This window comes from Neodiprion lecontei, chromosome 5 (assembly GCF_021901455.1).
Source record: "Neodiprion lecontei isolate iyNeoLeco1 chromosome 5, iyNeoLeco1.1, whole genome shotgun sequence".
Classification (NCBI taxonomy): domain Eukaryota; kingdom Metazoa; phylum Arthropoda; class Insecta; order Hymenoptera; family Diprionidae; genus Neodiprion; species Neodiprion lecontei.
The window spans coordinates 36,387,386-36,414,051 of NC_060264.1; the positions used below are offsets into that span (position 1 = coordinate 36,387,386).

Below are 26,666 nucleotides of genomic sequence, written 5' to 3' on the forward strand. Positions count from 1 at the left end.
GAAATTTAATTAATTTTTATTTTTTTTCAAATTAATAAGCAAACAGGACCGCAGGTACGAAACGAAATGATATACAATCACTTTCACATTAAAGATAACAGTCTACCCACGGTAGACATAACATAAATACATGTAAAATGTTTAAATAAGTACTGTGAGCCTGGCTTTACATTTCTTAATTGGCAATAGTTTCGTTCACATCATGTTGTATTTCAGACTCGAAGCGTGTCCGAAAGTCCACCAAATAATTTTGCACACACACATATATATATATATATATATATATATATATATATATATGTATATTCTAATTAAAAAAAAAATGGACTGAGCTAAACAATAAGCAAACTGAAATAAAACTCAAATTGTACTACCTATACGTGTGTGGATAGTTCTTCCGTAACCCGATAGACTTTCTGTTTTCATAGGCGCTGACTTTTTATGACTTTACAATTCACTACACTGATATATAAGTTTTATATATATATATATATCACTGATTCTCGCTAGGATACATTTTACTACACTGTGTGTAGGTATTTTAAACTTTCCAATTCATTAACTGTGGCGTTGCACCAATGATTTTTAAAAATGGCTGAGAACTGTTTCGAAAATGATTTCTTTCTACCAAGTGAGGTAAGAGAGGATAGTACAAAATTTAGTCTTATGTGGAAAAAAAATGCTTAATTTTTCTAGCTTATGTTAGAGCACCTAGAACGTATCAAAACGCATAAAGCTAACATAACGATTAATATTGTCGTCTCAACTTACGATTGCAATTCCTAATTTATGAACGTATTGTTTTACCTATTTTGACTGCGAGCCTAACTGGTATTAGAAACAATTTTTGCCGCCATTCGCTATACATTTCGGAAAAAGGGCGCACAAGTGTTTCTTTAATTTACAGACTCGTACAATTATCCCCTTTCGTCGCATCGGGCATATAAAAGCTTCGAATGAAATAATGGGCCTCGTTGTCAGATAACTAAGCAGCTAAGCGCCGGGTGTACAGCGTTTAAAAACTCTCCAAGAATTCAACGTATTACGCAAATTAAATTTCCACAAATTTCCCCCTTTCCAGGATAGAAAATTAACCATCACACAGGACAGTTCGACTCAGTGGGCAAGCCCTTTTCATCGGTCTCTTTTCAAATACAAACGTGGTGTGGTGTCACGAATTATGAAGAGAATGAAATTTATAATAGAAAAAACGTAGTCATCGTGGCCAACAGAAACTCGCCTGCCCTTCAATTATCCATCATCCGCTGACTCTTGCACTTGATAAATTTGAAGCAGAAAACAGTGAATAACATAAATAAATCAGAAAAGTGGCTGTGTTAACTTGACTCTGCTCATGGTAAACGTGTCATATAAAAGGCAGGCAATAGCCTGTGCGCTTGAAGCTATCAGATTGTGCCGTAAAGTGATTAGAAATCGTAGCATTACCAGATAGTAAGTTAGACGCACAATTATCCGTAGATGGTACTGTAGGTATGTACAAATGTATCTATGTATGTACACATAGCATATTGTACTGTACATACATCACATGGTGATCTGTTGCGATTTGCTATTTGAAAAATTATACACCATGAAACATTGCACACTGTTCATTCAAAGATCTCGCTGCAGGAGTAGAATTCTGATATCTTTTTTCAACGTTAACTCGCGGCCGAAGAGGAAGTAGAACTGATATTCATATGCGACGTGAATTTTCATACTTTTCTTAGCAAAAAAACACGCACCCTACAAAAATATTAAACACCCTCTCACACCGGGCAATAGAGACAAAAAAAAAGCCGTCAAAAGAATATCCCTCATTTCAATTTATATTTTTCACGTCAATAACGACATTAAAACTACACGGTAAGGCAAATTGTTAATAATATATTCCCAAACATAGTTGCATGACATTATTGCTTGCAAAACTATTGCATCACATGGTACAGAGTCGTAACTGACTTGTCCTGACTTGTACGGAGTGGGTGTACAGATTTTGTTTAATGTAGGTCACTTTCAATTCTCATCGAAAAATCAACCTTATTTACAAAGGGCAGAGGCGCAAAACAATTGGTCGCGAAATGTGCATATATTTTTTTAAGTGCGCTAAACACTTACGAACATTGAAAACTGTGCAAATTTATGTGAGACGTCTATACAAGGAGTTTATGTGGAATCGAAACACTTTACTCTCCTACAAGCAAGCAATCCAAATGTACGACAACGTGGTACTTGCTCAACTGACATCATTTGGTTGACCACTCGTAGATGAGTAGGTTGATTCGTTTCCACACATTACAAAGACATTCTACTCCCAGCAGAAATAAAAGACACTGCTAAATCCCGTAGCTTCTAAAGCCATTCAAAAATGCATAATACTGATTATTCATCATTTATATTCATATTCAGAAAGTTAGTGTTGACTAAACATTTCAATTGAATGTTCATACAATATTTATCTTGTTCAACTTCGGCCTCTGATTCCAAGAATATCAATATACTTCTGGTAGTTCAAAGACTAGTTCAGCTTCTCCTGCCTAGGTACAGGAAAGACTACCTGCGTTTACTGAAGTGCCGGTTTCATAAAAAAAAAGCAAGGAGCCTACACTTTCAACCCATAATTACATTCTTCGGGGTTTTCATGAAAAAAATCATAATCAAGAATTTTTTTAAATAGCTTAAAGCAAAGTGTACAATCCCAAACAAGACGCTATGTGTTCAATGAACAAATTGCCTCTGTAGTTAAAAGAATAGAAAATAAAATATCACAAACAGCAATGAAAGTACAACGAGTTCACTCAACCATAGCAGGGCTCCGTTAGAAAACTATAGTCTAGGGACTAGGGAGGCAGTTTACGTATTATATGCCTTATTATTATTTCCAGCCACGATAACTCCGCCATACTCGTTTGCGACTTGCACCGTCGTGGTTGTCGCCCGGAAGGTAGATTTTCTTCACTAACCAACTTGTTAATCGAAATTCCGATGTAAATTTTATCGGTAGTTGCAGGACAGTGTAATTTTCCATGGAACCTCAGTACGTCATTTAAAAAAAAAATCTCGACATAATAGATCCTGTAACGGTTCGCAGTCTGAACATCAAAGAAAATGATGCATACTGCGTATTACTACATGATTACGTGAAGTCTCATTTCCCTCGTTGCATGGTCCTATTGTCAATGAATTGGAATTGAATCCACTCGCCAGTCGAAAAGTCGTACAGTATCGATTAAAAAATATACAAGAGACGATTCATGTTCTGAAATTCTCAATGAAGAAAAATAACTTTTTTTACTCTGTAAAATATGAGTAACTTCTTAACCATTAAAGATACAATCTTCGGTAAGCTTTTAAAATTTTTAACTTTCTGCAAAGCATATTGTGAGAATTTTTTTCTTTTTTTTTATGTGCCCAAATTGTCGATATATAGATCTTTCTTAATTCAATTTTTGGCAACGAAAAAGTAGTTCAAAAATTTTCAATCTTTCTTTCTCCAAAAGTTAGATTCAATACCAATCAAATGATCAGGTTTGTTTTTGTTGATACGACTTTTCAACTCCGGGATATCCTTGTTGAAAAATCCTTCAATTTCAGGAATTACCAACATTGACTGCAAAAACTTCTGGAACGGCAATACGAAAATCACGTGGTATAAAGAAATCTCATAAGAGAAGAAAAACGGAAGGTGTTGAGATCTGGAGGGTAGTTGAGTTGAGCTCGATTTCCCCTTACACATATTCCGTAAAGCATCACCGATGCGAAAATGCCGCAGTCAGCGCGGTTCTACATGGAATGCCGATTGAAAGTACCCATAAAGATTTGTTTAGCGCCATAACAATGCCAAGAAATGTATTCCTGTGATTCAATTACCACTTATTAGAGGAATATATTTTCCGGCCATATGTTCGCACGAAACAAAAAAATTTTCACATATTTTTGCTTGGCATTACACGTAGAATTGCGCTAACTGCGACATTTTCGCATAAGTGTTGCGTAGACTTATTGTTAGATAATACTAATTGTAAGAAAAACTGACATTTTACTCCAACGGTAAGGCTGAACATAGAGCATCCTGGCTACCAATTTTCTGTACGCAAAAGCAATTTACACTTTTCTGAACAATCAAAAAATAATTGCAGTACTTAATGTGGATTGTACGTGGAAAGGATGAGTGGCACGATCCTGTACAACTTCGCACGCCGTGTTTAAAATCAACCATTGCCGCTGCAATTATAAATCATTGCCATTAATATTTCAGCCACCCGCATATTTCGAAGTAAGAGACTTCGTCCTCTTCCTACTCCTGCCCTTGACCGGCGTACGTGATATCCAGTGCTTTTGGAGCACAAAGCTATTTATTGTGAGATAAATTTATTCCAAATCACCTATGTTGACCGAATGAATTTACAGTAGAACCTCGATTGTCCAAATCAATTCGGACCGAGCCTAGTTCGGATTAGCGAAAGTTCGAATAATGGAACAGTAATGTCAAATGTAACGATGCTACAATATGATAAAGAATATTAGAAACATTACGCATGTATTTCTTTTTTGTTACTTTAACAAACTGAACGTCTAACTGTAACATACATCGCATCGTTATGACTCTGATTACACCTGAAGTTAATTAAAATATGGGTAATTTTAACGTAGCGCTATAAACAGACTTTCTCCGATGTTTTTTTACTAATAGGGTAGTTACATACGTTCTAAAATTTCAAGACATCATTCGAATAAAGTAGATCGTGCTTCGGATGATAGGGGGTTTGGATAATCGAGATTTTGCTGTATTTTGGTAGCAGTAATTGGTCTTAAAAAATTTGCGAATGTAATTTGAGAATACGCGAAACCCACTATTTTCTCAACACTACTGAAAAGGGAGGATGACCAGTACCCTTAAGAACGTGCAAACATTTACCCCAAAATCTGAAGTTGACAGCTGATCCCCGCTTTATCATCATATTCCGTACGAGCGGGTTATGCTTAAGTTTTACTCTACTCTAATCTACTCTCTCTCTCTCTCTCTCTCTTTCTCTCCTGCGCACACTTTCTACCTCCTCTTCTTTTTTGAGATTCATACTCTCAAGAAACCGGGTACATTCGAGCATGAAAATGTATTTGTTTCAGTTTGCCGCGCCCTCGCCATATCGTACTCCCTCGTCTCTTTGTCGATTCTCGCACTCACTCTCTCACTCAACCATTTAATCTTCACTCTTTCAACCTGTTTCTCACAGAATTTTTTACTAAGTTAATATTTTATATATTTCTCGATTATCTCGATCACAGTATAAAATAAATAATAATTGCCGTACAAGCTCTACAAGTGTGAACCCGTTTGTTGACATAGGAATTGATAGAAGGTCGTAAACTGAACGCAATCCCGGTAACATTTGCAACATTGCTCGCATCATGTCCGTTAACGTACACTTCTTTCAGCTTGCAGGTCCAATTAAGCACAACGTTTTACTTCAACGTTTAAGTGACTATAAAAATCGAGTTTCAAATTCATTGTGAAATTTCTTTAACAGCTTATTCGCCTTGCATTGACCATCAATCTGGGACGCTCGTCGAAGAAATAAAGCACACAAAGGCTTTCGGCAATTATTATAAAACAGATTCAATCTGTTTGATTTCCTTTTCTTGGGGTTCTTGAGGCGACGCAGCCGTCTCAACGATCTCTGGGATATCATCTTCATTTTCCTCTTCAATATCTTCGTCAATAGGCGTTAATGTATCCATTATGACGGGTTGGGCCTGTAGATGCATTGTCGAGTAATCAAAAGGTTAAAGAATATACTTGCTGACTATTTTACTGTAACTAATATGCCACTTTCATTTGAATTAAGTAATCAAAGTATTATTCAGAATCGATGCTATGCCAAAGCATTTTGGAGTAATCTAATTATCCTTTACCTGAGGCGTAGTACATCTCTTCATAGCTGGTGCCATGAAGCTGGTTGCTGCACTAATAAAAAAGAAGAATCCTGCCATATAAAATGAAATGTTATAGTTTTCCGTCGCATCGTATATGGCACCAGCAAGCGGAGATCCAACGATAGCAGCGGCACCTCTGAATAGGATTAGAAGGCCGAATGCATTTGTAAGTTTGTCCAAGCCGAGTAGATCCACCAGAATAATTGAGGTCAGCGAAATGTATCCAGCTGAAAGCATATGCATCATCTATACCTCATAGACATCGTTTTGGTCGTTTTGGATTACGATTCAAAGAAATAGACCACAAACAAACGGAAACAAACATAACTGCCCTCAATCACATAGTATTAGTGGGCCGTATTCTACATATCTCTCTATTATACTTATACAGGGTGTCCCTAAATTGCCTCCCACGGACTGGCCAGCATGATACCTCGTTAAAATCGAACCGAGAATTTCTTTTCCGGAAGCTCGTCCGACGCATAGTTTTTGAATTATAAGCGATAGCGCTAGGCCAATCAGAGTGCATCATTTCGTCTAGATTTGCCGCCACGGAAATTGCTATTTTGTTCGACTGGGTGAATTATTATTATTCGTTTACGAATTAAATATCGGCGCCTCCCCTCTCTCGCTACTGTACCCCTTCTCGGGCGCTGACCTCGGTATTGTTGCCGCGGTACACGCTGCCGGCCGCACATCCATGGGCGCACACTTGTATGTGGAAACAGAAGCGCATCCTCAAGCATAAGGGGTACAGCAGCGAGAGAGGGGAGGTGCCGATATTTAATTCTTGAACGAATAATAATTCACCCAGACAAACAAAACAGCAATTTCCGTGGCGGCAAATCTAGATGATATGGTTCACTCTGATTGGCCCAGCGCTATCGCTTATAATTCAAAAACTATGCGTCGGACGAGCTTCCGGAAAAGAAATTCTCGGTTGGATTTTAACGAGGTATCATGCTGGCTAGTCCGTGGGAGGCAATTTAGGGACACCCTGTATACATGTACTATATGCTTATACATTCTGTACATAAATCATACTCACATATAGCAAGTCCGAAAAAGATACTCATCACTATGTAAGCAGCAAATGAGGTACAAAAAGGTGTAGCTCCAACCGCAATACTCGAAACAACAAGGCAAATGTTATTCATTAACAATGAATCAACTTGCGGAAAGTCTGCGATGTAGCCACAAGCCACACGTCCCACTGTATTGGTGATTCCGATAATTGACAACAGCAATGGTGCTAAACTTGCATCAACTCCCTGTAAGATATTTTAGAAGCGATTCCAGTACTATTAGACATTTATATATGCGGGTAATATTACCTATTACCAATAGTTGAAATTAGGGTTTAGGCCAAAATCGTGACTTCTCTGCAACTTACAATAGTTTTTCATCTTACTATGATATACGCATAGTACTCTGAGGCTCATCATCAAAGCACAAATCCAAGACACGGAAGTGCCTACATGAAAGGCTTAGTCTAATAGGTGAAATATGGCGAGAATTACGTTATGTTATGGACTCTTACTATCTTCCTAAGAAATTCCTGAGGAAGTATAGGCAAAAAATCAAGCCTCAAGTATTTACAATCATTGAATTCATTCAGTTTCGTGTCTGATTTTATTTATGTGTATTCTGTAACCCTGTATCAAAATCCACGTTATTCGGAATTGAAATTGTCATTGAATGGCCTAATCTTGTCGAGTACTATCGAAGACGTGGCTATAGGAGTCATGTCTCAATCATCAGATTATGAAATCTGACAGCAGCATTCAAATCTCCTCTCCCATTGCAGCAAGCTCTGCTACTTCGTGATAACAAAAGTCAACTATATTTTATAGAAATCATACAAATTTTCTAATGCCTTCTGTCAAGACATTTGCACAATTTGGCCATTTCCACTACAGCTTCAATTGTTTTTTTTGAAGTTTTAAATTAGTCATATTCGACACAGGATTTTGTAATAATAAATCAATGAATTTGCACTATGTTGAAAATTCCGAATAAATTTGGGTTGTATGAAAATTTCATCATTATGCCATTACGTGTCACATACGCGTTTGCAATAAACCTTCCTTCAAAGGACGACAAAACCCCAACTAGATTCAATCGACTTTTATCTAAATTTCTCTATATTTTTATTGGGTTCAAATCTGGCACTCCATATCCTTAGGGGCAATGATATTTCAATACTTGTCTTCTTCTCGCATTATTACCAAATATACTTACATGTGACTTGGCAGCATCCACAAGATAAACAAACGGCACGTAAAGTCCAGCCATGCCGAACACATTGCTGATACCGATCAACAGAAATACCGGATCCTTGAGTAGAGACATGTCCATCATTGTAGCAAGAGCTTCGGTAAAAGACTCAGGCAGGACTAGGCAAGGACAAAGTGGCTCTGAAATATCAATCAGAGTGATATAGTAATTCGAAACACAGTTGCGTATGACTCTATATGTATACATATTTTGTGCTCATACTTCTCATTCGATTCATAGTTTATCGTGACGAAATAGAAGGACTAATCCATGTATATTTATCAAACACGAATGAATCATTAAAATTCTAAAACTGTTTACTTAGAAGTTGGGAACTTTTATTGAACATTTAATTTTGCTATCGAACTTTGTTCGATGAAATATTTCAGTTGCTTTTCTTTAACACCATTCGCACTTACGCTGTGGTCCCTTCTCCGGGTCAGCATCACGGACGTCTCCACGTACAGATTTTGGCAACGAAATGATACTTTGCCGGTAATTTGCAAGAGATTTTTGGCTCTGACACTCAGCCAAATTGAGTACACTACCACTGTAGAATATATCCCTTCTCGACAATGGTCGAATCATCATTGGCTTTTCCTTAGGTATGCTAGATTTGCTCGTGGTAAACGTGATGCTTTCACCATCCTGAAAATGAAAGGTAATAGCAATGGCAAGTGCTTTCGAGCATTTGCAGCTTGTTGATTTGCACCTGCTAATGTTTATAGTTTAAGTTTTTACACTTCAGTTGGCAACTACTCACATCGCATTCAGCATTATTGTTACGTGATCCAAGCATGCTGCTGGCGGATAGTCTCAAGTGTAGACTCCGTCGTATATCGCCATTAGAGTTGAGCGTGGTACGGGAATTCTTGATAGCGCTAAGGCTTGGCTTGTATCTCTCCCCAGTACTGGTTTTTCGAATTCTATCAAAGAATGGGACCGAGCCGTTTTTTGGTAGACCTTGCACGTGGGTGGTGAATGCTGGCTGAGAGGCGTTACGGGGAATATTTGCCTTGTTGAACTCAATATTCTCCGGTTTTTCCTGGGTTGGAACATCTTTGGATTCTTTTCCTTCGTCAATTGCTTTGCGGCTCTTGGTCTTGTTTATAGCATTTTTCAAGTCCACACTTCCACTTGCGGATGTTCCACCGGATGACGATTGCTCCTGTACTTTTACCTCCGAAATTGTAGGCAAAGTTGGCACGGTTGGTACAGGAGTCAATGGAGTACCTAAGAAAATCCGAAAAATTCTGTGTAGTGAGCTCTTTGTAAATATACCTATATTTCAAAAATTTTTCTTTTAGAACTATAGTTTCAAACATGTATGACAAATAAATATATAAAAGAGCAACGTGTAATATGATCCAGCGAATTTTTTTTAGAAGTTATGGAATTGAAACGAGTTTGGTAGTGTTAGGTGAATATCACTGTAGTCCTGGATATAGTTGAATACAAATCTAAGTCTCGTATCCTAATAGAGAGAGTAGAATTTGTTATAGTGTCGACTCATTACACAGTCGATATTAACGATATTTGATACTAACGATAGAATTCATTTGCCTTGATTTGCCTATCCAAGTAAAACTAGGTAGATTCTCAATTTGGATTGGCTGTTAAAATTTGCCACATTACCCTTTATTGACAGTATGGACATTTTCACTGAGGGTATATTTGTGAGTGTTCCAGTAAAGTGGGGCATTCACGTGTTGCAAGGAATGGATGAAAATTTAAACAGTATACTTATCCTTATGCACACGTGATGTACGCACGTATGAAAGATTTACCTGGTACTAGCTGATCTAGATTGAAACTGGAGTGTACTCCTGGATCAATGTTAATGGGCATTTTCATTCTTTTCTCCATTGATCCATCCGGTAATTGTACCATGAAGTAGGATCCTCCTATACTGCCACGCTCCATTTGAAACCGTTTTTCTTCTGCCATTCGCTGCAGCAACGGCTTAACAGATGACAATTTTGGGTATTCCAGAGGTCTCATCATTGCGCCAAAAACCTGTAAAATGCATGCATTACATGACAGGACAACACTTTGAAAGGGAGTCAAGTCTGTTGAACTAGACATGAGTGTATAAAGTTGCAAGATTGAGGAAATTAAGACTCACCGCGCAATTTAGGATAAGGCCGGCTAAAATCAGATTGGCTCCTTTCCAGCCGTAAGCATTAATTAACATCGTTGCTAGAGGGGCAAAAGCTATGGTACCTACTCCCGAACCACAAACTGCGATCCCTGTGGCCAACGATCTTTTAGTTTCAAAGTAATAACCAACGCACACGACTGCTGGTAGGTAGATTAGACCGAAGCCGATACCTGTTCAACGTTAAAAAGAGTGTAAGGATAATTAACAGTGTGATTTTTCCCACAACTGCCTTTAACCTGTGAGCATTCGTTGAAAAGCTCGTACAAAAGTCTGCAAAAAATGAAATACCATTTTCAGAGTAAGCCCTTTCGGGTCGTAATAATGCATTGGAAAAGTCTCAATTGCTATTTTTATTATTGAAACGCATGCAGCTATGAATGCTCGGAAAGGTGAGCAATTTCGTAAACAACAAACCACGGTGAATGCGCTTTCAACTAATTGTGTTCTGGTTGTCATCCACAAGTGATCAGTACTTAAACTTTGCCCAGGGAATGGGGGATGGTGATGTAGTTTAATTTTTTTTCGCACCCACAAGGTTTACATGTGTGTGGTATGACATGATACATATACATAATAGCCCAAAATCACGTTTTTCTCTATTATTGGTCAGAAACGAAGTGCTATTTGATATTTTGCAATTCTGCTTGTGCCAGTCGCAAGGGATACATGTTTGAAAATTATCATCCGATGTTTTTCAGGGTTATGACCGAAACTTTCAACCCAGGCCAGGACAGATGGTTGACAACATTTTTAAACACTAAGCTTTGCGCCAGCTCTTTTTATGCAATATTGTTTTGCATGTCCGAGACACGTGGCAATAAAGATATCTCATACGAAATTCTCGAATTTTCAATGGCTAGCCATTTTAAAGTTCTGCCATTTTTGTCTTCGGAAGCTAGCATGTTTAAAAATCCACGGATTGGATTTTCTGGGACGATAGGAGATCACACAGGGTCACTAATGATTAGTGGTTTTGAGGAGATTCGAAGGGGTTGTGGGACATATTGATGTAAGGTTTTACAATGTCAAAACTTATACCTCACCTCCTAATACGCCATACGTTAGCATCAACATATTAACAGAAGATGAAAGTGTCGACAGAGCAAATGCAGCCGCTCCGAAAACGCTTCCAGCCATGCATACAGCTCTGCAGCCATACTTGTTCGTTAAGGCACTGACGACTGGACCTGGAATAATGGGAAGATGCGTCAAAGATAAGCTGTGGGATACAATCCCAGTTAGTTGTCAAGAAACAGGTAAGGGCATGGATCACCGACACGCCAACTCAAATTTGGAAGGGAAAAGAGAGATAAGTTCGGACTGTATTTGCAGATTAGAAATATACAGACATACCGACTATGCCAAGTATCATATCAGATATTTGGTTGTTTTTGAGCTCAATGATTTTTTACAAGTAATCTCTGAATTCTGGAAGATCATTAACGAAAAGCTGTCAGTGCATGGCAATCACTGCTCTGGCTGGCGAAAATTCATTTAATTGTTGAAGCCATGTGATATATACAGTTTCGTCATCTTATCTCAGAATTCTAGAATATTTTTGTACGACACGCAGTAATTTTTCAAACTTTGTGTCAAGCTATTCTAAGCCTTATCTTTCTCGCAGAGCAGCCTGTCTAGAAATGAATATCATCGTTCTTGCTAACCGCATGGTAAAAAATTTTGAATTTGTAATTTTGGCATGACGATACCTCGTGCTCATAATTTTTTCATTCAAGGTGTTGAGCGGACGAGGTTAAACCATGCCCTTAAAAATCTGCGGAATGGATGGGTTACCTGCGCTGAGGTATATGCCAGAGAGTAAAGACCCTACCCATGCCGTCCTGCCTTTGCCTTCTCCATAATAGTTGACAAATTCATTCAAAAACACTCCGAAGGTATAAGCAATGCCATCCACAATCATGTTGCACATGAACGAGGCAAATACAACAACCCACCCATAGCCGCCATCCGGCGGGGGTGGGATGTCATGATATTCGCACAAGGAGCCCTCGTCTTCAGGGGAAACTTCATCGACTCCTCCATCTGCTCCTGTCAATCGGGACTGTTCCTCGACCGAATATTCACTCTCCGTCTGAAAAAACAAAAACAAAAAAAAAAATTAAGGTTCAGCTATAGGTATAAGTGTAAACTTGCGGTGATCGGTGACAAATGTTTAACATAAAATGTGGCGGATAATCTGACAAGGTTAACAATCAACAACCTGGCCTGAGAATTTCTCTGAATTAATTGCCTGGTTTGCCTTGGATTCGATTTTGAAATGCTAAACACCCAGCATTGATCTAAGTACAATTATTGCAAAAATACAGGAACAAGGTTGCAGTCACAACCATGAGCATACTCTGTTACATGACACAAATTATTGTCAGTTCATGAGAAATAAAGGGAAGTTACAATGAGTGTTGAAGGAAATTCACGCAGTAGTATGGTATAGACACGTATAATGACAATTATAACAAGAACGAGAATTAAAATAAAACATGCGGCAAACTTAAGGTGATATTACGACATTAATCGTATAGTCGCGACATAACGAACGCGAAAGATATGTAAATTGTAACAAAGACAAAATTCACCCGTTGTTTTGCGAATAGTTCTTAAATGAATTTGATTGACCTTAATGAATCGTTAGTGACGAAAGATTATTTGTGGCGACGATCAACGAGCTTGTGACAAACATGTTTTAATTAAGCATGGCTACTGTCAAGGATGGTCACGTGGTTCGCATGGGAGTGTGACGAACCGCTATCGCCAAAGGACACACCTTTGCGCCTTTCAACGCCTTCTTATACAGTGTGTTTTACTAAAATAAAGTGCACACAAATTTGCGGTCCGATGGGTGTTTCAAAATATTTTAACACGATTGCTCAACCGTAGCATACCCGGGTTAGGCTTTCGTATGTATGTGTGCGTGTGTATGCTCGCGGTTAGAATACGTATTTTTAGGTATGTGTATAACTACACACTATGCACAGCGTATGATCGAATGCCATTCTGTTCTGGCTTTTGTGCGTATGGATGTCGGTTTGAAAATTCCAGCTTCTCGATTCAACAGTGTGCGAATTGTTGTCATTGCACATCGTGTTCGGGTGTATCTAGCACGTATAATGGCACGACACCGATGCAGGTTACGCATCCGTACGTATCATTGTGTAGATTGGTATATGGATCAACGTACAGGGAAATACTCACCGTGCTTATTTTTCGTACGCGACGAGAACCATATTGGCCAAACTGGGTTTTATTTAAGGAAACTCGCGACATTGTCACTTGTCGAAGTTTATCTACTTTCAAATGTCATACAGTTATTTTGCTATCCTGACAGTATATCCTTATTTTGCCGCGTTATTCACCGCGTACGTATTTGCTTGTGTTAGCTAAGTTTATTTCTCGTTCACAAGTCGAACACTGTTATAAGATTAGGCTCACGATCAGCATCCTTGCATCCGAATTCAATTCTATGAGAACCACATCACTCCACTCGCGATTTATACCTTCCGCGCTCAGCTGATAAGAATAAAACGCAACACTGTGTATTTCCCCTTTGTGGTGAGAACCATGACGAGTCACTCGTCACTCCTCGAATACAGGACTACTATACTTATGCAGATATTTGGCAGCAAGGTTCTACAACTTAAAATTAGAACACGAAAATCATAGGTATATACCGTCCGGAGACCCCTTTTCTTTCATTACATACAGATCATATTACACCGTTCCCACGTTCCATTAACCGACATTACGTCCTACATATTCTAAGAACTCCTGGACACGCTCTGCGAATATATTTCAAAATAGTTTGGGAATAATGGCAGGCTAGGATAAATTACAAGTTCTCAAACGATATCCAATCTCATCACTTGAGCTGACGGGCGTTAGGTTCCTTTTTTTAGAATCGAATTTATAACCGCTTGACGCACCACTCTTATCGTTCTTGTTATTGTTCCAAATGGTGCCAGTCGACTGCTACTGTTCGACATGCCCTTCTTTTCTCAACCGAGGTTCGCAATTCGCGAGTTTACATATCTGGCCTGCAGCAACGCCAACCATAGTCGTACGGAAAACTGCCACTGCCATAGGCGCGACAATCGTTAAGAATTACCATTCGATCATATTCAGGGAGAGTGGATGAGAGACAAGGGGAGAGAGAGTGAAAGATTTACTTCCTGAATAAATGCTAGCCGTAGCTTGGAGTAACAAAGCTACAACCATCGAGTAACCATATCCTACTAAAACAAGCCTGCACAATATTTCCCCGTAGCTTCAGGAAGAGAAGTAGGTTGAGTGTTCGTCGGTGATTCATATAATTCCCCAAGTACGTACGTACATACATACATACAAGAGCGGCGACGACGCTGTGGTGTTTAGTCGATAACAATAAATTCACCGTCTCTTTCTAATACATCAATAGAAAAGGGCAAAACATCAATGTGGGTATGGTATCTGCCGTGTCGGCACTTTCAGTGGTCGGCACTACATCACATACCGAATTGCTGATCTAGTGGATTTCTTTTGACAGACAAACTCCCATAATGCTGGTTTACTTTAATAGGTATGGCTACTCAATACTACTACACTAATACTACGCGTAGGGCCGCGTCTGGATTTACAGAATGGACCAACCAATCGCAACAGTATCTATGCAAAAGTGAACGAATGCGATCGTATCTCTAGGAGCATAAATACCTGGTTGAAGACACTGTGGAGATGTATAGTGATTACGTCTAGTCAGTTTGTCTATTCGGTTCGGTCGCCGCGGACACACCCTTCGCAAGGATTTTCGGGTAATTTGAAATTATCAATATCCTGCTGAAAATATTAGGCTTTTATATAATTGAGACACTCTAATAATTAGCATTGAAAATCCAATTTTTTGGGATGCGAATTTATTGTCAATATGACATCACATTTTGTGACGTAATGTGACTAAACTAAGTGAAAAAACTGTAATCAAAATTAAATTCACGTCTGCAGATACAAGGCGCAGGTGAAAATACCAGAAGTGATGAAGTGAGACAGACAATCTAAACAATGGGTGTTTTATTTGCCAACTTTTGAAAACGAAAGAACTGGAAGTCTTATATGATTGATCAATAATTAAAAATCAGCTAATCGACAGCTGCTTTCAAAACTTTCGGTTCTGAAAGCTGGCAAATAAAAAGCACTCTATGTTAAAATTATGGCGTGTTCGCTGGCTTTTCGTCACTTTAAACAAATATCAGAAGCAAAGTCCTAAGAAAATCGCACTCATCGTTAGTGCAAATGAGTGCACTCGGTGAAAAACGTTATTAGCAAGCTGAGCACCCAACTGCGCACGCGCAAGATAATTGAACTCTATTAGTCGACGAGATAGCACCGCGGCAATAACGCTCCAATATTTTCGCCTGCAAGGCATCTACTCAGCCATGCTCGCGTTATACGAATGTTATACATAGGTATATGTATATTGAATATAGTCGGTAACTGTAGAAGACTTGCATTCCTGGACCACGATCTTACATACAGGTCTGGAAACTCCTATGCTGGGAGCCACGATTATTCGCGTCCCTTAGCGAGGACAAATTTCGATTCTAGCGGCACCACCAGTTGTCGCTGCGGTTTAGTTACCAGGATAACAATAACCTCAATAAATACGATGAGTGAGCGTGAGTGAGCGAATACGTATCGTGTTAGAAGTATGGCCGACTAGTGATGTCTCTGTTGGACCACAGTCTGTGGTCTGGACCCCTCTGGCCTCGCCTGCGCTGTTGATAAGATCGCAACGAACCTAGTGGCGACTAATGAACGTAAAAATAGTTTCAATAAGCGACCTAACCCCTCCAATGGAGTTTCCAGACCTGTATGTAAGACCGTGGACTCACTAACTCGGTGTACAGAAACCCATTGGATTCTTTGGGTTGTAATCTTTAGTTTGTTGATCCATCTCTACCTTTCCCCCGAACGATGGCAGCACTAGTTTGTAGTCTACTCAGAGCATGTATGTACGGTATATGCTCTAAGTAAGTCTGTTGTGTAGTCTGCAATAATGCCGTGTCCAGTTCCAAGAACTCTGTCCGAATTCACGTGTTTCCTAGTCCAACAATAAGCTAGGAAAACCGCACAAAAACCGTCAACTGGTGGATAAAATTGTGGAATCGTGGACAGAGGGCGCAGCGTTTTAAAACTAAATCTCGAAGGCAACAATAGTAATGCCTGAAGTTTACTCGAGGCTGCCCTGATAGTATACCGTTTCGATCTTACATATCGATTAATAAAAAATATTATGAATGGATGTGCCTCTAATTTTATTTGTCTGATGCTCGATACAGTTTCTGTTATCATTCAAGCCATTTCTTAAATCTGCGTAAAGCAGTAGCAAGTACGGGCCTAAACACTTCGTGGTAGCGAGTGTGCTGTTCCGTTGGCATGGTTCGTGTAGATTAGCGACACCAATGCGCACGAATGCAGGAACAGACTACAACGGTTGTTGGCAGTGTTCAATAGCAGTCATTACTGGTGCTGTACGATTAATCGATTAATCGACTGATTGGAAAAACGATTAATCGAAGCTACCGATTAATTGCACAGTACTAGTCATTGCACGTGCTTGGGAAAAGTACAATAGAGCCTCGATTATCCGAATCCGTCGGGACCGGGCCTAGTTCGGATTAACGAAAGTTCGGATAATAGAAATGCGTTGTCGTAGATAGCGGTCTTACATACTGCATATGGGAAAAATAAGAAAAACGGGCAGATATTCTGAGCGATTTAACGTGATGCTTGCGTATTTCAATTATATACATAATTTCAACAAATTATCTCGGAATCATGTTTATTTTATTTTTTCTTCAACCAATCTAAAATATATACTTTTTCATACGTTTGTAACGCTTTCGGGTAATATTCGTAGTATTCACTTTTTAACGACAAAGTCGCTTGGATAAATTATTATTGAACAGAAGAAAAAAAAACAAGAATCAGAAGTCTTGCATGGAACACGACGATGCCATTGTATTTATCTCTAATAGCGAATTTTTATAAATTATTCAGTCAAGTTTTCTTCCGTGTGAATTACTACTTTTATCAATGATACGTATCTTTGTAGCAATTCTTAATGACCCCTTGCGAAATTAATTTGCCTTCGAGCATAACGAAGTTCGTTTTTTCTTTCGTTTGAGAGTACTTCTGTTGAGCGAACGTCGAAAACATCGGACGAGCAGCATTTCGAACGAAAATCAAACAAAAAAAGGCATTTTCATTATAAAAAAAAAAAAAAAAATCGCGCCATGGTTCGGACAATAGAACGTTCGGATAAAGCAAGTATACGTTCGGATAGCGGGAGTTCGGATAATCGAGGTTCTACTGTATAGGCTGTTGGGTGATATTGTACAGAACGTCATTCGGTTAAAGGTACTCCCTAATTGATTGTAATGTCATTTAAAGCCGGTGAGAAAGTTCATGATGTGGGCCTCTGTCTTTATGCTACAACTCATGCAATCTCCGGCGAATAGATCAGCAATACGCTTGGTTCGAATCAATCATCAGGAGGCAGATTCAATTAAACAAAAGATGTAGGCCAGCCTTATAAGCGGAAATATTAGTAGAAAATAAGACCCCTGCAGAAAAATGAGATTATACTGAGTCTAAGCTACCGATTACACATGCATGCATTGTTTTCACTAACCCGTCGTAGTAAGAGCAGTATAAAGAATACGTGTGAACTGCATATTCGTGGATGGGATAGAAATTGTAGTAGAGTCATATTCAGATATTTCGTGCAGTTTCAATATCATATGCAATGACGCAATGCTCGACAAATTAATTCTATAATGGCCAGGCTACAGCAATTATACCAACTGAACGACACAAAGCCACACCGTCTGCTTCTCATCAAATTTCGCGGTACACTTGTATGTATGATACAGTACACGTAGGTATATGGCAGTACATCCTATGATAGATCCATTCCCGTGATGACCCCCTCCCCTCTTTTTCCCGACTATAATCACCATCACGAGACTGCTACATTGGTTACATCCGCGAAGAATTTCCTATGAAAATAACGCAAAGCATTTCATTGTTGATTACCACAGCTGTTTAGTTAATGCGTACGTATGATACGTGATGGAATATCAATATTTTCTTTACTCAATAGCCGAGCATTAACGGTTGTACGCAGTTACTGATTTAGGATACATAAAAGCCTACCACGACAATAAGATAAACATAGCAAGGAAATGACAAAGCTTAGTACAAGTGCAATGTCCATTGCATGATCCGTGGATGCTTAGAGCACAATACGTTATAGTGGCTGCAACCAGAGAATTGACGCTATCGCGAATCATCTTTTACTCTATGCCTACCAGATATCAACATACCAACACTGATAAGAAGTGGTCTAAACACTTGAGCGATAAAAATATACCTAGTCTATATCAAAGATCTTGGATCCTGATAACAACAGGTCTGATCAGTGATCGCACTGAACGCTGAACGTGTGATCATCAATCACACTCGAAATGTTGAATAACCAACGTGGGTATTTTTTACACTTCAAATATGCCAACGCCTCTAAATCAAGTGTTCCCATTTACAGGATTATTGTTGATGGGAACAAGGTCCATACGAATCCATTTCGACAAGGTCAGCGTTTCGCATGGGAGAAGGAAAGATCAATGTGAATCAAAAGATTTTTAGCCCTACAATTTTGTTACAGTGAACAGACTTGACAGTGGCTCAAGCATATATGCCCTAGTTTAAGAAATCCGATAAAAAATTATAGAAGCCGATAAAAATCGATCAACATTGAATCGGATTCAATTGGGTCAATCGGCAAATCCATGTGTCTAGCTTTCGCTGCCGTTAGAAAATAAGTAGAAAGCAATGATTCTCAATGTGATCTTAATTTTTATCGGATCAAATAGGATCTAATCGCATTCTAATGTTTCTATACAATGAAGAATAGAATCTGATAAAAATTGGTCAATTCAATGGGTTAATTCTAACAGATGTACAATATGAAATATTTCAACCAGAAATTCGATTAAAATCGATAGAAAAAAATCAGTCGGTTTGAATTATTTCCTTTAATCAGGATAGTGCAGTTTCTACTATTCTTTACCTGTCAGGCAGTACCCAGCATTTTTTCATTCGCTAACAATGTTCCTATGTATGATCTAGACAGCTCTATAGTCCCAGAGGTTAACAGCTCATCGTTAGTACCAAGATAATGATTTGCTTGTAGGTGCTCCTGCACTGAAAGACTAAACGCCGTGTTGTTTTCGAGCAATACCATGTAATGGCATAAGATTATCTGTAGGTTTAGTAGGATTTGTTCCGATATTCACTACGCATTTCAGGATAACGAACTGTCAGCTATCGTGTACAGTGCCTCTAGTAAGTATTGCGAGTCAGTCATATAGTATTTGACATAATCATCGCGAATCCATTTCCTCGAAACCCTTTTTTTTCAATTAAGCTGGTTTGACGAAGCGTCATTTTTTCTAGCTGTGCCCGTCTAAGTTGGCGCGTATAAATTATATGGCAATTTCGTTACTGTTAATTGCTTGTTCAACAAACATATATACCTTCTACAATGCTTTTGAACAGTATAGCTGGACCAGCCCCAATGTTCGGTATGGTTGATACGAATATGAATTGTAGTCAAGTCGGGGTTAGCTCGGAGACAAACGTTAAACTTTTAGATTTTGCAATACTGTTGAATTTTTATTCAAGACATTATTTGACTGGATAATAAAACTATTAAGAACTTATTCCAATATGCATGAATGGGAAATTTCACAAGTAACCGCTCTACAGTAGTAAACATAGGCTTTACAATGAGTCTGCTCGAAGAATCTCGCGCATCGCTGTATATACACAAATCGCGGCGATGTATAGATACCTAAATGTATAATATGGGTAGATATACACATGTATTAGATACTGCATTGATCGAGGTAGTTCAATAATTATAATTTTCAACTTTTTTCGGCAGCAGCCTGAACGTGCTTTAGATGAAACTTATCCGCTGCATACATGTATGAAGTACTTTTGAAAAGATTTTCAGACAATTGTCAAGGTGAAGTGTGTATTGAGTACAAACATACCTACATACATATATAGTCCTCAAAAAACATTGCAGTGATGGGAATGAATATTGTATGAATAGGAAAGAATGAATTTGTATATAAATAGATCCGCGAAGCCGTGAAAATTTAATAAAAATAATAATAAAAGAATAAAATAATGGCGTAGTACCTTGTTTTTGGGTGTCATTGGAGCTATTTATACGCTTGACTGAGTTCGCGAGGTTCCCACCGACTATATAACGCAGGTTGGATTGATTGTATCTCGAAATAAGAGTTTTGCAACTGACAATGTTAAAAGATCAGGGAAGAATGAAGATCACCAAAGGACTGAGCCACGGTGCGGAAAGACACCGCGCGCGTGTGCCGCGATACTCCGCAACTCTGCCGATCGTGCGTGTACGCGCAATATCTCTACAGCCGTACGTGGAGAGTCACATGTAATTACGATAGCGAAGTGCAGACACTCATCCTGCATCCACCCACAAGGCCCACCAACATTTATAACAGCTGCGCTCGCTGATCGCAGTGTCTTCGTCGGCCAGTGTACGGACAATTTGCCTAATGTGATCCCCTTGCTTCTATAATATACGTATATATTCGTTATATATACACACAATACGTATAATACAATCAATATTATGCATATGAATAGTTTTTCCGAATGCCGGGCACACTATTTGGCCTTGTAATCGCTTTGGATTACTCTCTGTCGCTGTGATATGTTAGTATCATACAGATATGTACACGTAGGCATATTGTATTATACATAATATCATTAGATTTTTAAGCTCACCAGTATTATTATGGCGCTCTCATAAATCCGTGAAATTTTTGCAAGTATATCTTTAGCTCAGCCATAAACTGACGTACGAAAAAGCTTGACATTTTTTGTAACAGGTCACATGACCGCATGATCCCGATTGCCGCCACTAATTCTTCAGATTTTTCGGCATTGCTGCATTATCTCATATTATATGGTTCATACATATCCAAAAAAACACCGTGTCCAGAAGTGCTTGTAATAATGAGTTAAATAAATAATCTTTAGCAAAATCTGTCGAATAAGTTAATGCAAATACGAGTTCAACTTTTAAATGGTACATAAAATCATTGTTATTTGACACAGAGTTTGCGAAATTGTTTTCCGAAATATTCAGATAAACATTTTCCTTTAAGTTTTCGTGATTCATATAAGCAGGTTAATGTCCGGATAGGGTTTCAAGTTTTAAGTTCGTTTCGAAACTGGTTCAATAGTGCGGAAAACGACACGATTCAAAGTTATAGAGATAGTCTTTCCCAGATTTTGTACAAGTCGCGGGGACTGTGTCCTGTATATTTGTATTACAGTACACATATTTGATAATCGGTTCCCTACCCGCTCTTCACTTATTCCGTATATAATATAGATGTGCGCTCGTGAGCCGCATGATCGACACCATTGGATCATTCACAATCAGATAAAAAAAACTCTTGAACGTCCAGTCAAGTCCAGTAAAAACTTATTCGAGTCAATATATGTCACTAGGGCAATGAAATCATTTAAAAAATGCCCGAATCGTCGTTGAAGTGATTATGCGTCATTTTCAATCGTTTGAATTTTGTGAGCCGTTGAGTGGGTCACTATTCAATTTTTCTGCATACTCAGACAGGTTGCACCAGGGTTCAATTGTCAAGTGTTTTCAAATTCCGAACATCTGTGTAGGTATAAAATTATGCCAAAAGTGGCGCATTCTGGAATACCAGATAATAACGTGAAAATAAATCTTATGCGCCGGTAACTTTAGATTTTCCGTTTTTGAGTTTTCGATAAGAGGAGAGGAAACTACAAATTGAGTAACAAAAGTATCATTTATCAATGTTGAAAAGGAATAAAGAGAAATAATTTATTGTGAATGACCGCATTGTGTGTAGCTTGCAAGTATTGTGGATATCATATGTATACCCATGAATGTACGTACGATGACACGCACATATTTATGTATATGCTGGAGTACCATCGGTACAAAGTTTTCTCGTATCATTAATCATCACTTGAAAAACAATGTAGATGCATATACCACCTACAAAATTTCTCTCTCTCTCTCCCTCTCTCTCTCTCCCTCTCTCTCTCTCTCTCTCGATCTCTTTCACACGCAATCGGGAGAAAAAGATCAGAAGAGCCAGTGCTCGTGCGATGGACAAGTATGACGAAATGCGGAGCCGTCGTGGAGGGGAAAAGGAAATACCGGGATCTGTTTGCCTCTGTTACCGTCGGTGAGCTGCAGCTATCAGACATTAAAATCTACACAAAGAATCGTGTAATCGCAGTACATACTAATTCTGTCCGCTGCAATGGGAAATGAGACGACACTTTCTAAGTATCAAACCCGTAAGCAAGATTAGTTTCAAAACCCAACCGTTGGCCTTCTTTGGAAAGATTAACTTCCCCCACTAGTCGTAGCTGCAGAAAAGCACGGAATTGATATTCTGGGTACAAGTATACATATAGTCTGCCCTGTAATGAAAATGTTTATGTGCCCAATCACATAATGTTTTTAACCAATTCAGCGTTTAATATATTTATAACGTGGTTTGTTTGATGAATTCGATAAAATATATAAGAAATCTCATAACAAATTACCAAAGCATGATTCGTCAGATATGCTGGATTAGAAATCATACAATCAAGTATGTAATGAACTATATGAATTTTAATTTAGTACGTCCAATGATTCATGCTTTCGTAATTTATTATGTCATTTCTTATATATTTTGTGGCGCTGTCGGGAGGTTAGTAAACGGATGACGCCAGAGATTGTGGTTGATAGTGATATGGTATTCACTCTTGGTATTAACAAACTGTTTATTATGAGAGAAATCGTGTTACAAGAATTGGATGGTATAATAGAAATGCGAAAGCAGAGAAAAAGACGAAGCTAACTATTAGATGCGTATGCGCAAAGAGCACGGCGAAGACTGGTTACAGATGAGGAAAAAGTGCAGGCTCGCCCCCGAGTCGAGGCCAAGGGTGGCGTCGCGCCATAAATGCCACATGTAGGGAAATTCCCGACGCGGTCAAACCCTTGGCTCTCGGCTAGCGCGGCGAGGCCTGGACACGCGAAAGTTAACTTTAAAGAGCAATAGTTGTAAAAAGACAGAAATGGAGAAAAGGAAATATTGCGAAAGATTCTTCGCCGGCTTGCTGGTGGAGGTCCGCCACATATATGATCGAATTTACACGATAAATCATATAATAAAACAAAAATTCTTTCAACACATTTTATAATCTACCACACGAACGTTTTCAGTAGAGCTGCATGGGAGATCATGCTGACCGCTCGCTCGCTCCTGCTGACTGATCGTACCAAACCAATGTAAAATATGAATACGTGCCAAAACTCTTTATCTACTTCCGAAATGGTCATAACTAATACAGATAGGTATGCGCCATCTAAATGCACTATCCGTAAGCAGCTCAGACATCTCACCGAATTTTACAAGTTCTTCTGCAAAATAATAATTATTACCTGGTTGCTGTTAGCGAAACAAACATAGCTAATTGTAAGTACAACAAGTGAAAAGAATTTCCGGATCCAAAGTGAGATGTGAGTATAGCTTTTTCCTACTCGTTATATTCATAATCACTGAGTTAAAAAAATATATACAGAACTATAATCAACCCATGAATAAGTAATGTGATGCATTACTGAAATGCAGAAAAATGATTGCCCATTCTTGTACTGAGAATATTTCCCACAAGTTTGTTCCCAGATGGACATATTTTGACCGACATTCGTCGCGGAGTAGAATTGTCATGTTCCGACAGCTTACTTGAGTGCATTAAGTTTCCCTTGTGAGAGAGATGCGACATCCCTCGATGGTTCAAAAATAATATTTGATACTTTCTCGTATATATTCGAAATATTGTCCATCTAAATCAAATTCTAAAATTGTCGATCATCACAATTTTTCGTAGAAATTCGTATTCTTTTATGAGAATTCATGAAGTTCATAAAAATTTGTACTTTTCAACGAAATTCTAAAATTACTACGAGAAAAGAAATTTATGTTGACTGGGTCCGAAATTGTAATTATCTTTCATGGGAAATTGTATGTCTTTATAATTATTTGTAGAAACTGGTAGTTTTTTACAAAATTCCACGAGTTACTACGAAAAAAGATCTATTTTTTCCGTATCGGATATTGTAATTATCTTTCAAAGAAAATTGTAGATTTTTTTAACTTGTCGTAGAAATTCGTAACTCTCTGCACAATATACTAGATTTTCGATGATTTTCAAATATTTCCTACAATTTTTAACGACCTACAATCTATTGTAGATTGTTGTAGAAATTATTTTCACCACGTAGGGTGAAGCGGCTTCGTTACAGTCAAGCCCCATGTATTCAGTAAGAAATAACGATCTATCCGATTGATATAAGTTGCATGTAATGTCTTTCTTACAATATATACAGCTGAGAGTTTGAAAATTTAATTTTGATGTCGAACAATAAAAACCGTCGATAATTCTAACTGAATATAAAAATTAAGTCACGCAGGACTTCAGTTTATGTTCGCAGTTTGGCGTTAGATATTTATTCGTATGAAATTTTACAGTCAAGAGTTCGTCAAAATTTTCGCTTCGAAATCATGAAACTAAAACACGTAGAAATATCAAACGAATGACTAATATATATCTCCGGAAATGATGGGTGACACCTACAATTACTATAAACATTGATCTCATCATCCTATCTATGTTCGTGAAATAGTTACAGTTGAAATCATTGCTACGAGATTTTCAAGTAACCGTTAGAAATATTAAAATCTATAGTAAAACTATCTGAGCTAGTCAGGTTTGAGGTAAATACATGGGTTTAGCGTAAATGAGTAGCTCGATTGTTCAATTCAAGAATTTCAATACTTTAGTAGAAAGAGATGTACAAATTATTCTCTAATAACAGAAAAATAACTCACTTGCTTACGTACGAAATATGCACCTTCTAGCTGCAATAGACTGAAGCAATCGATTATTGCAATGCTAGTACACTCTTCGTTATAATCAAAGCCCGGCACAAGCCCGAAACCGATCACTAATTTTATATAAACCATAAAACTGTAAACGGTGCACGTAACCGTACATATTTTGTAGAGGAACATTGGGCATCCGGCGTAATGTGAATCGCAACATTAAAGTACAATGCGCAGAAATCAGACTCACCGCAACAGAGTTACCCCGATTAGATGAAATTTGTAGGCCGTCGTCGTCGACGATAATATCCTCAGATTGTTCTTCGCGGCTATTTGCCGGTCCCATCGCAACGAAGAGAGCAAATTAGAGGGCGAAGAGGGCTTAGGAACCCCCCTCTGCACCAGGCTAGCCCCCCAACTAGTCCCCGGCCAGCCCCCCGACCAGTCCCTGGGTAGCCCCCGACTAGCCCCCGACTAGCGACTACTCGCGCTACCTACACTGGCCGAACGACTCCCGCGGCGTTTTGCGTTTCGCACTTCCTCCGGGTAACAGCTGATAGCCACTCGGATATGTGGAGCCAGTGCGACGGCGCCCTGAGATCAATAATCGTACCTCCTGGAGTTAAAATGAGGAAAGCTTGCTGACATATACAGATAATAACTGTACAAGGGCGTTTAATTTCGATGGCGTGTAGAATTACCGGACATTTTCGGAAATTTCCAAGGAAAACTTCATCATGCTTTCTGAAAAATTTTCCACCGCTTTCCCAGATCAATTGAATTTTTTTATCTCTGTATAATAATGATAGTATAACACAAATGAGAGAACTTTGGACATTTTAACCGTAAGTTGAAATTGTAAACGGTTAATTGTCCCAAATGAAGCAATCATAAGTAGTACTATGAGAATAGATCAACTGTAGACACCCTTCATCAGCGAGTTTCGTTACTGACATTTTGCCTTTTATTTACCACCAATTTCAACTGCGAGACATCTCTTATGGAAATGTATAGTGAGGTGTCTCATACGTTTCTCCCCCTTCAAAACTGGTCAAAACTACTGGTTGGAATTATTTTAATATATTTTTTCACTGAAATATACTTGCAGATTAATTATAATGGAAATAAACATTCTTGTAACAATATATTTTTTACACAATCAGTGGCATATGAAGTAAGCCTTAGAGCATCTGAGAGAAAGTTGACAAAATAATGTTTGAACTATGTCTTAATATGGCTCCATTTTTTGAAGTCTC

General features: G+C 38.5%; 1 protein-coding gene across 5 annotated transcripts; it reads right to left on the reverse strand.

Moving 5' to 3' along the window:
* LOC107217277 (monocarboxylate transporter 3) lies at positions 1-25,811 on the reverse strand. Of its 5 annotated transcripts, none has more exons than XM_015654743.2 (11): positions 25,661-25,811; positions 12,167-12,464; positions 11,416-11,559; positions 10,337-10,542; positions 9,999-10,227; positions 8,975-9,444; positions 8,631-8,859; positions 8,176-8,351; positions 6,983-7,205; positions 5,914-6,161; positions 1-5,754 (listed from the first exon to the last, which is right to left on the reverse strand). In XM_015654743.2, the coding sequence occupies exons 1-11, from the start codon at positions 25,754-25,756 to the stop codon at positions 5,605-5,607; spliced, it is 2,469 nt and encodes an 822-aa protein (XP_015510229.1). In that variant the 5' UTR covers positions 25,757-25,811; the 3' UTR covers positions 1-5,604. The 5 variants fall into 5 exon arrangements, with proteins under 5 accessions (XP_015510229.1, XP_015510231.1, XP_046598205.1 ...); XM_015654745.2 differs by lacking the exon at positions 25,661-25,811 and adding an exon at positions 20,630-20,830; XM_046742249.1 differs by lacking the exon at positions 25,661-25,811 and adding an exon at positions 14,311-14,385.
* Between the last annotated feature and the right edge of the window lie 855 nt (positions 25,812-26,666).

What these genes read in the sequence shown, in the direction of transcription:
- LOC107217277 (XM_015654743.2), bottom strand. Translation starts at nt 25,756, where the DNA reads ATGGGACCGGCAAATAGCCGCGAAGAACAATCTGAGGATATTATCGTC. An exon ending in AACGTATGGCGTATTAGGAG is followed by an intron (nt 10,543 to 11,415) that starts GTGAGGTATAAG and finishes AACGTTGAACAG; the next exon opens with GTATCGGCTTCGGTCTAATC. An exon ending in AGAGATGTACTACGCCTCAG is followed by an intron (nt 5,755 to 5,913) that starts GTAAAGGATAAT and finishes ATGCATCTACAG; the next exon opens with GCCCAACCCGTCATAATGGA.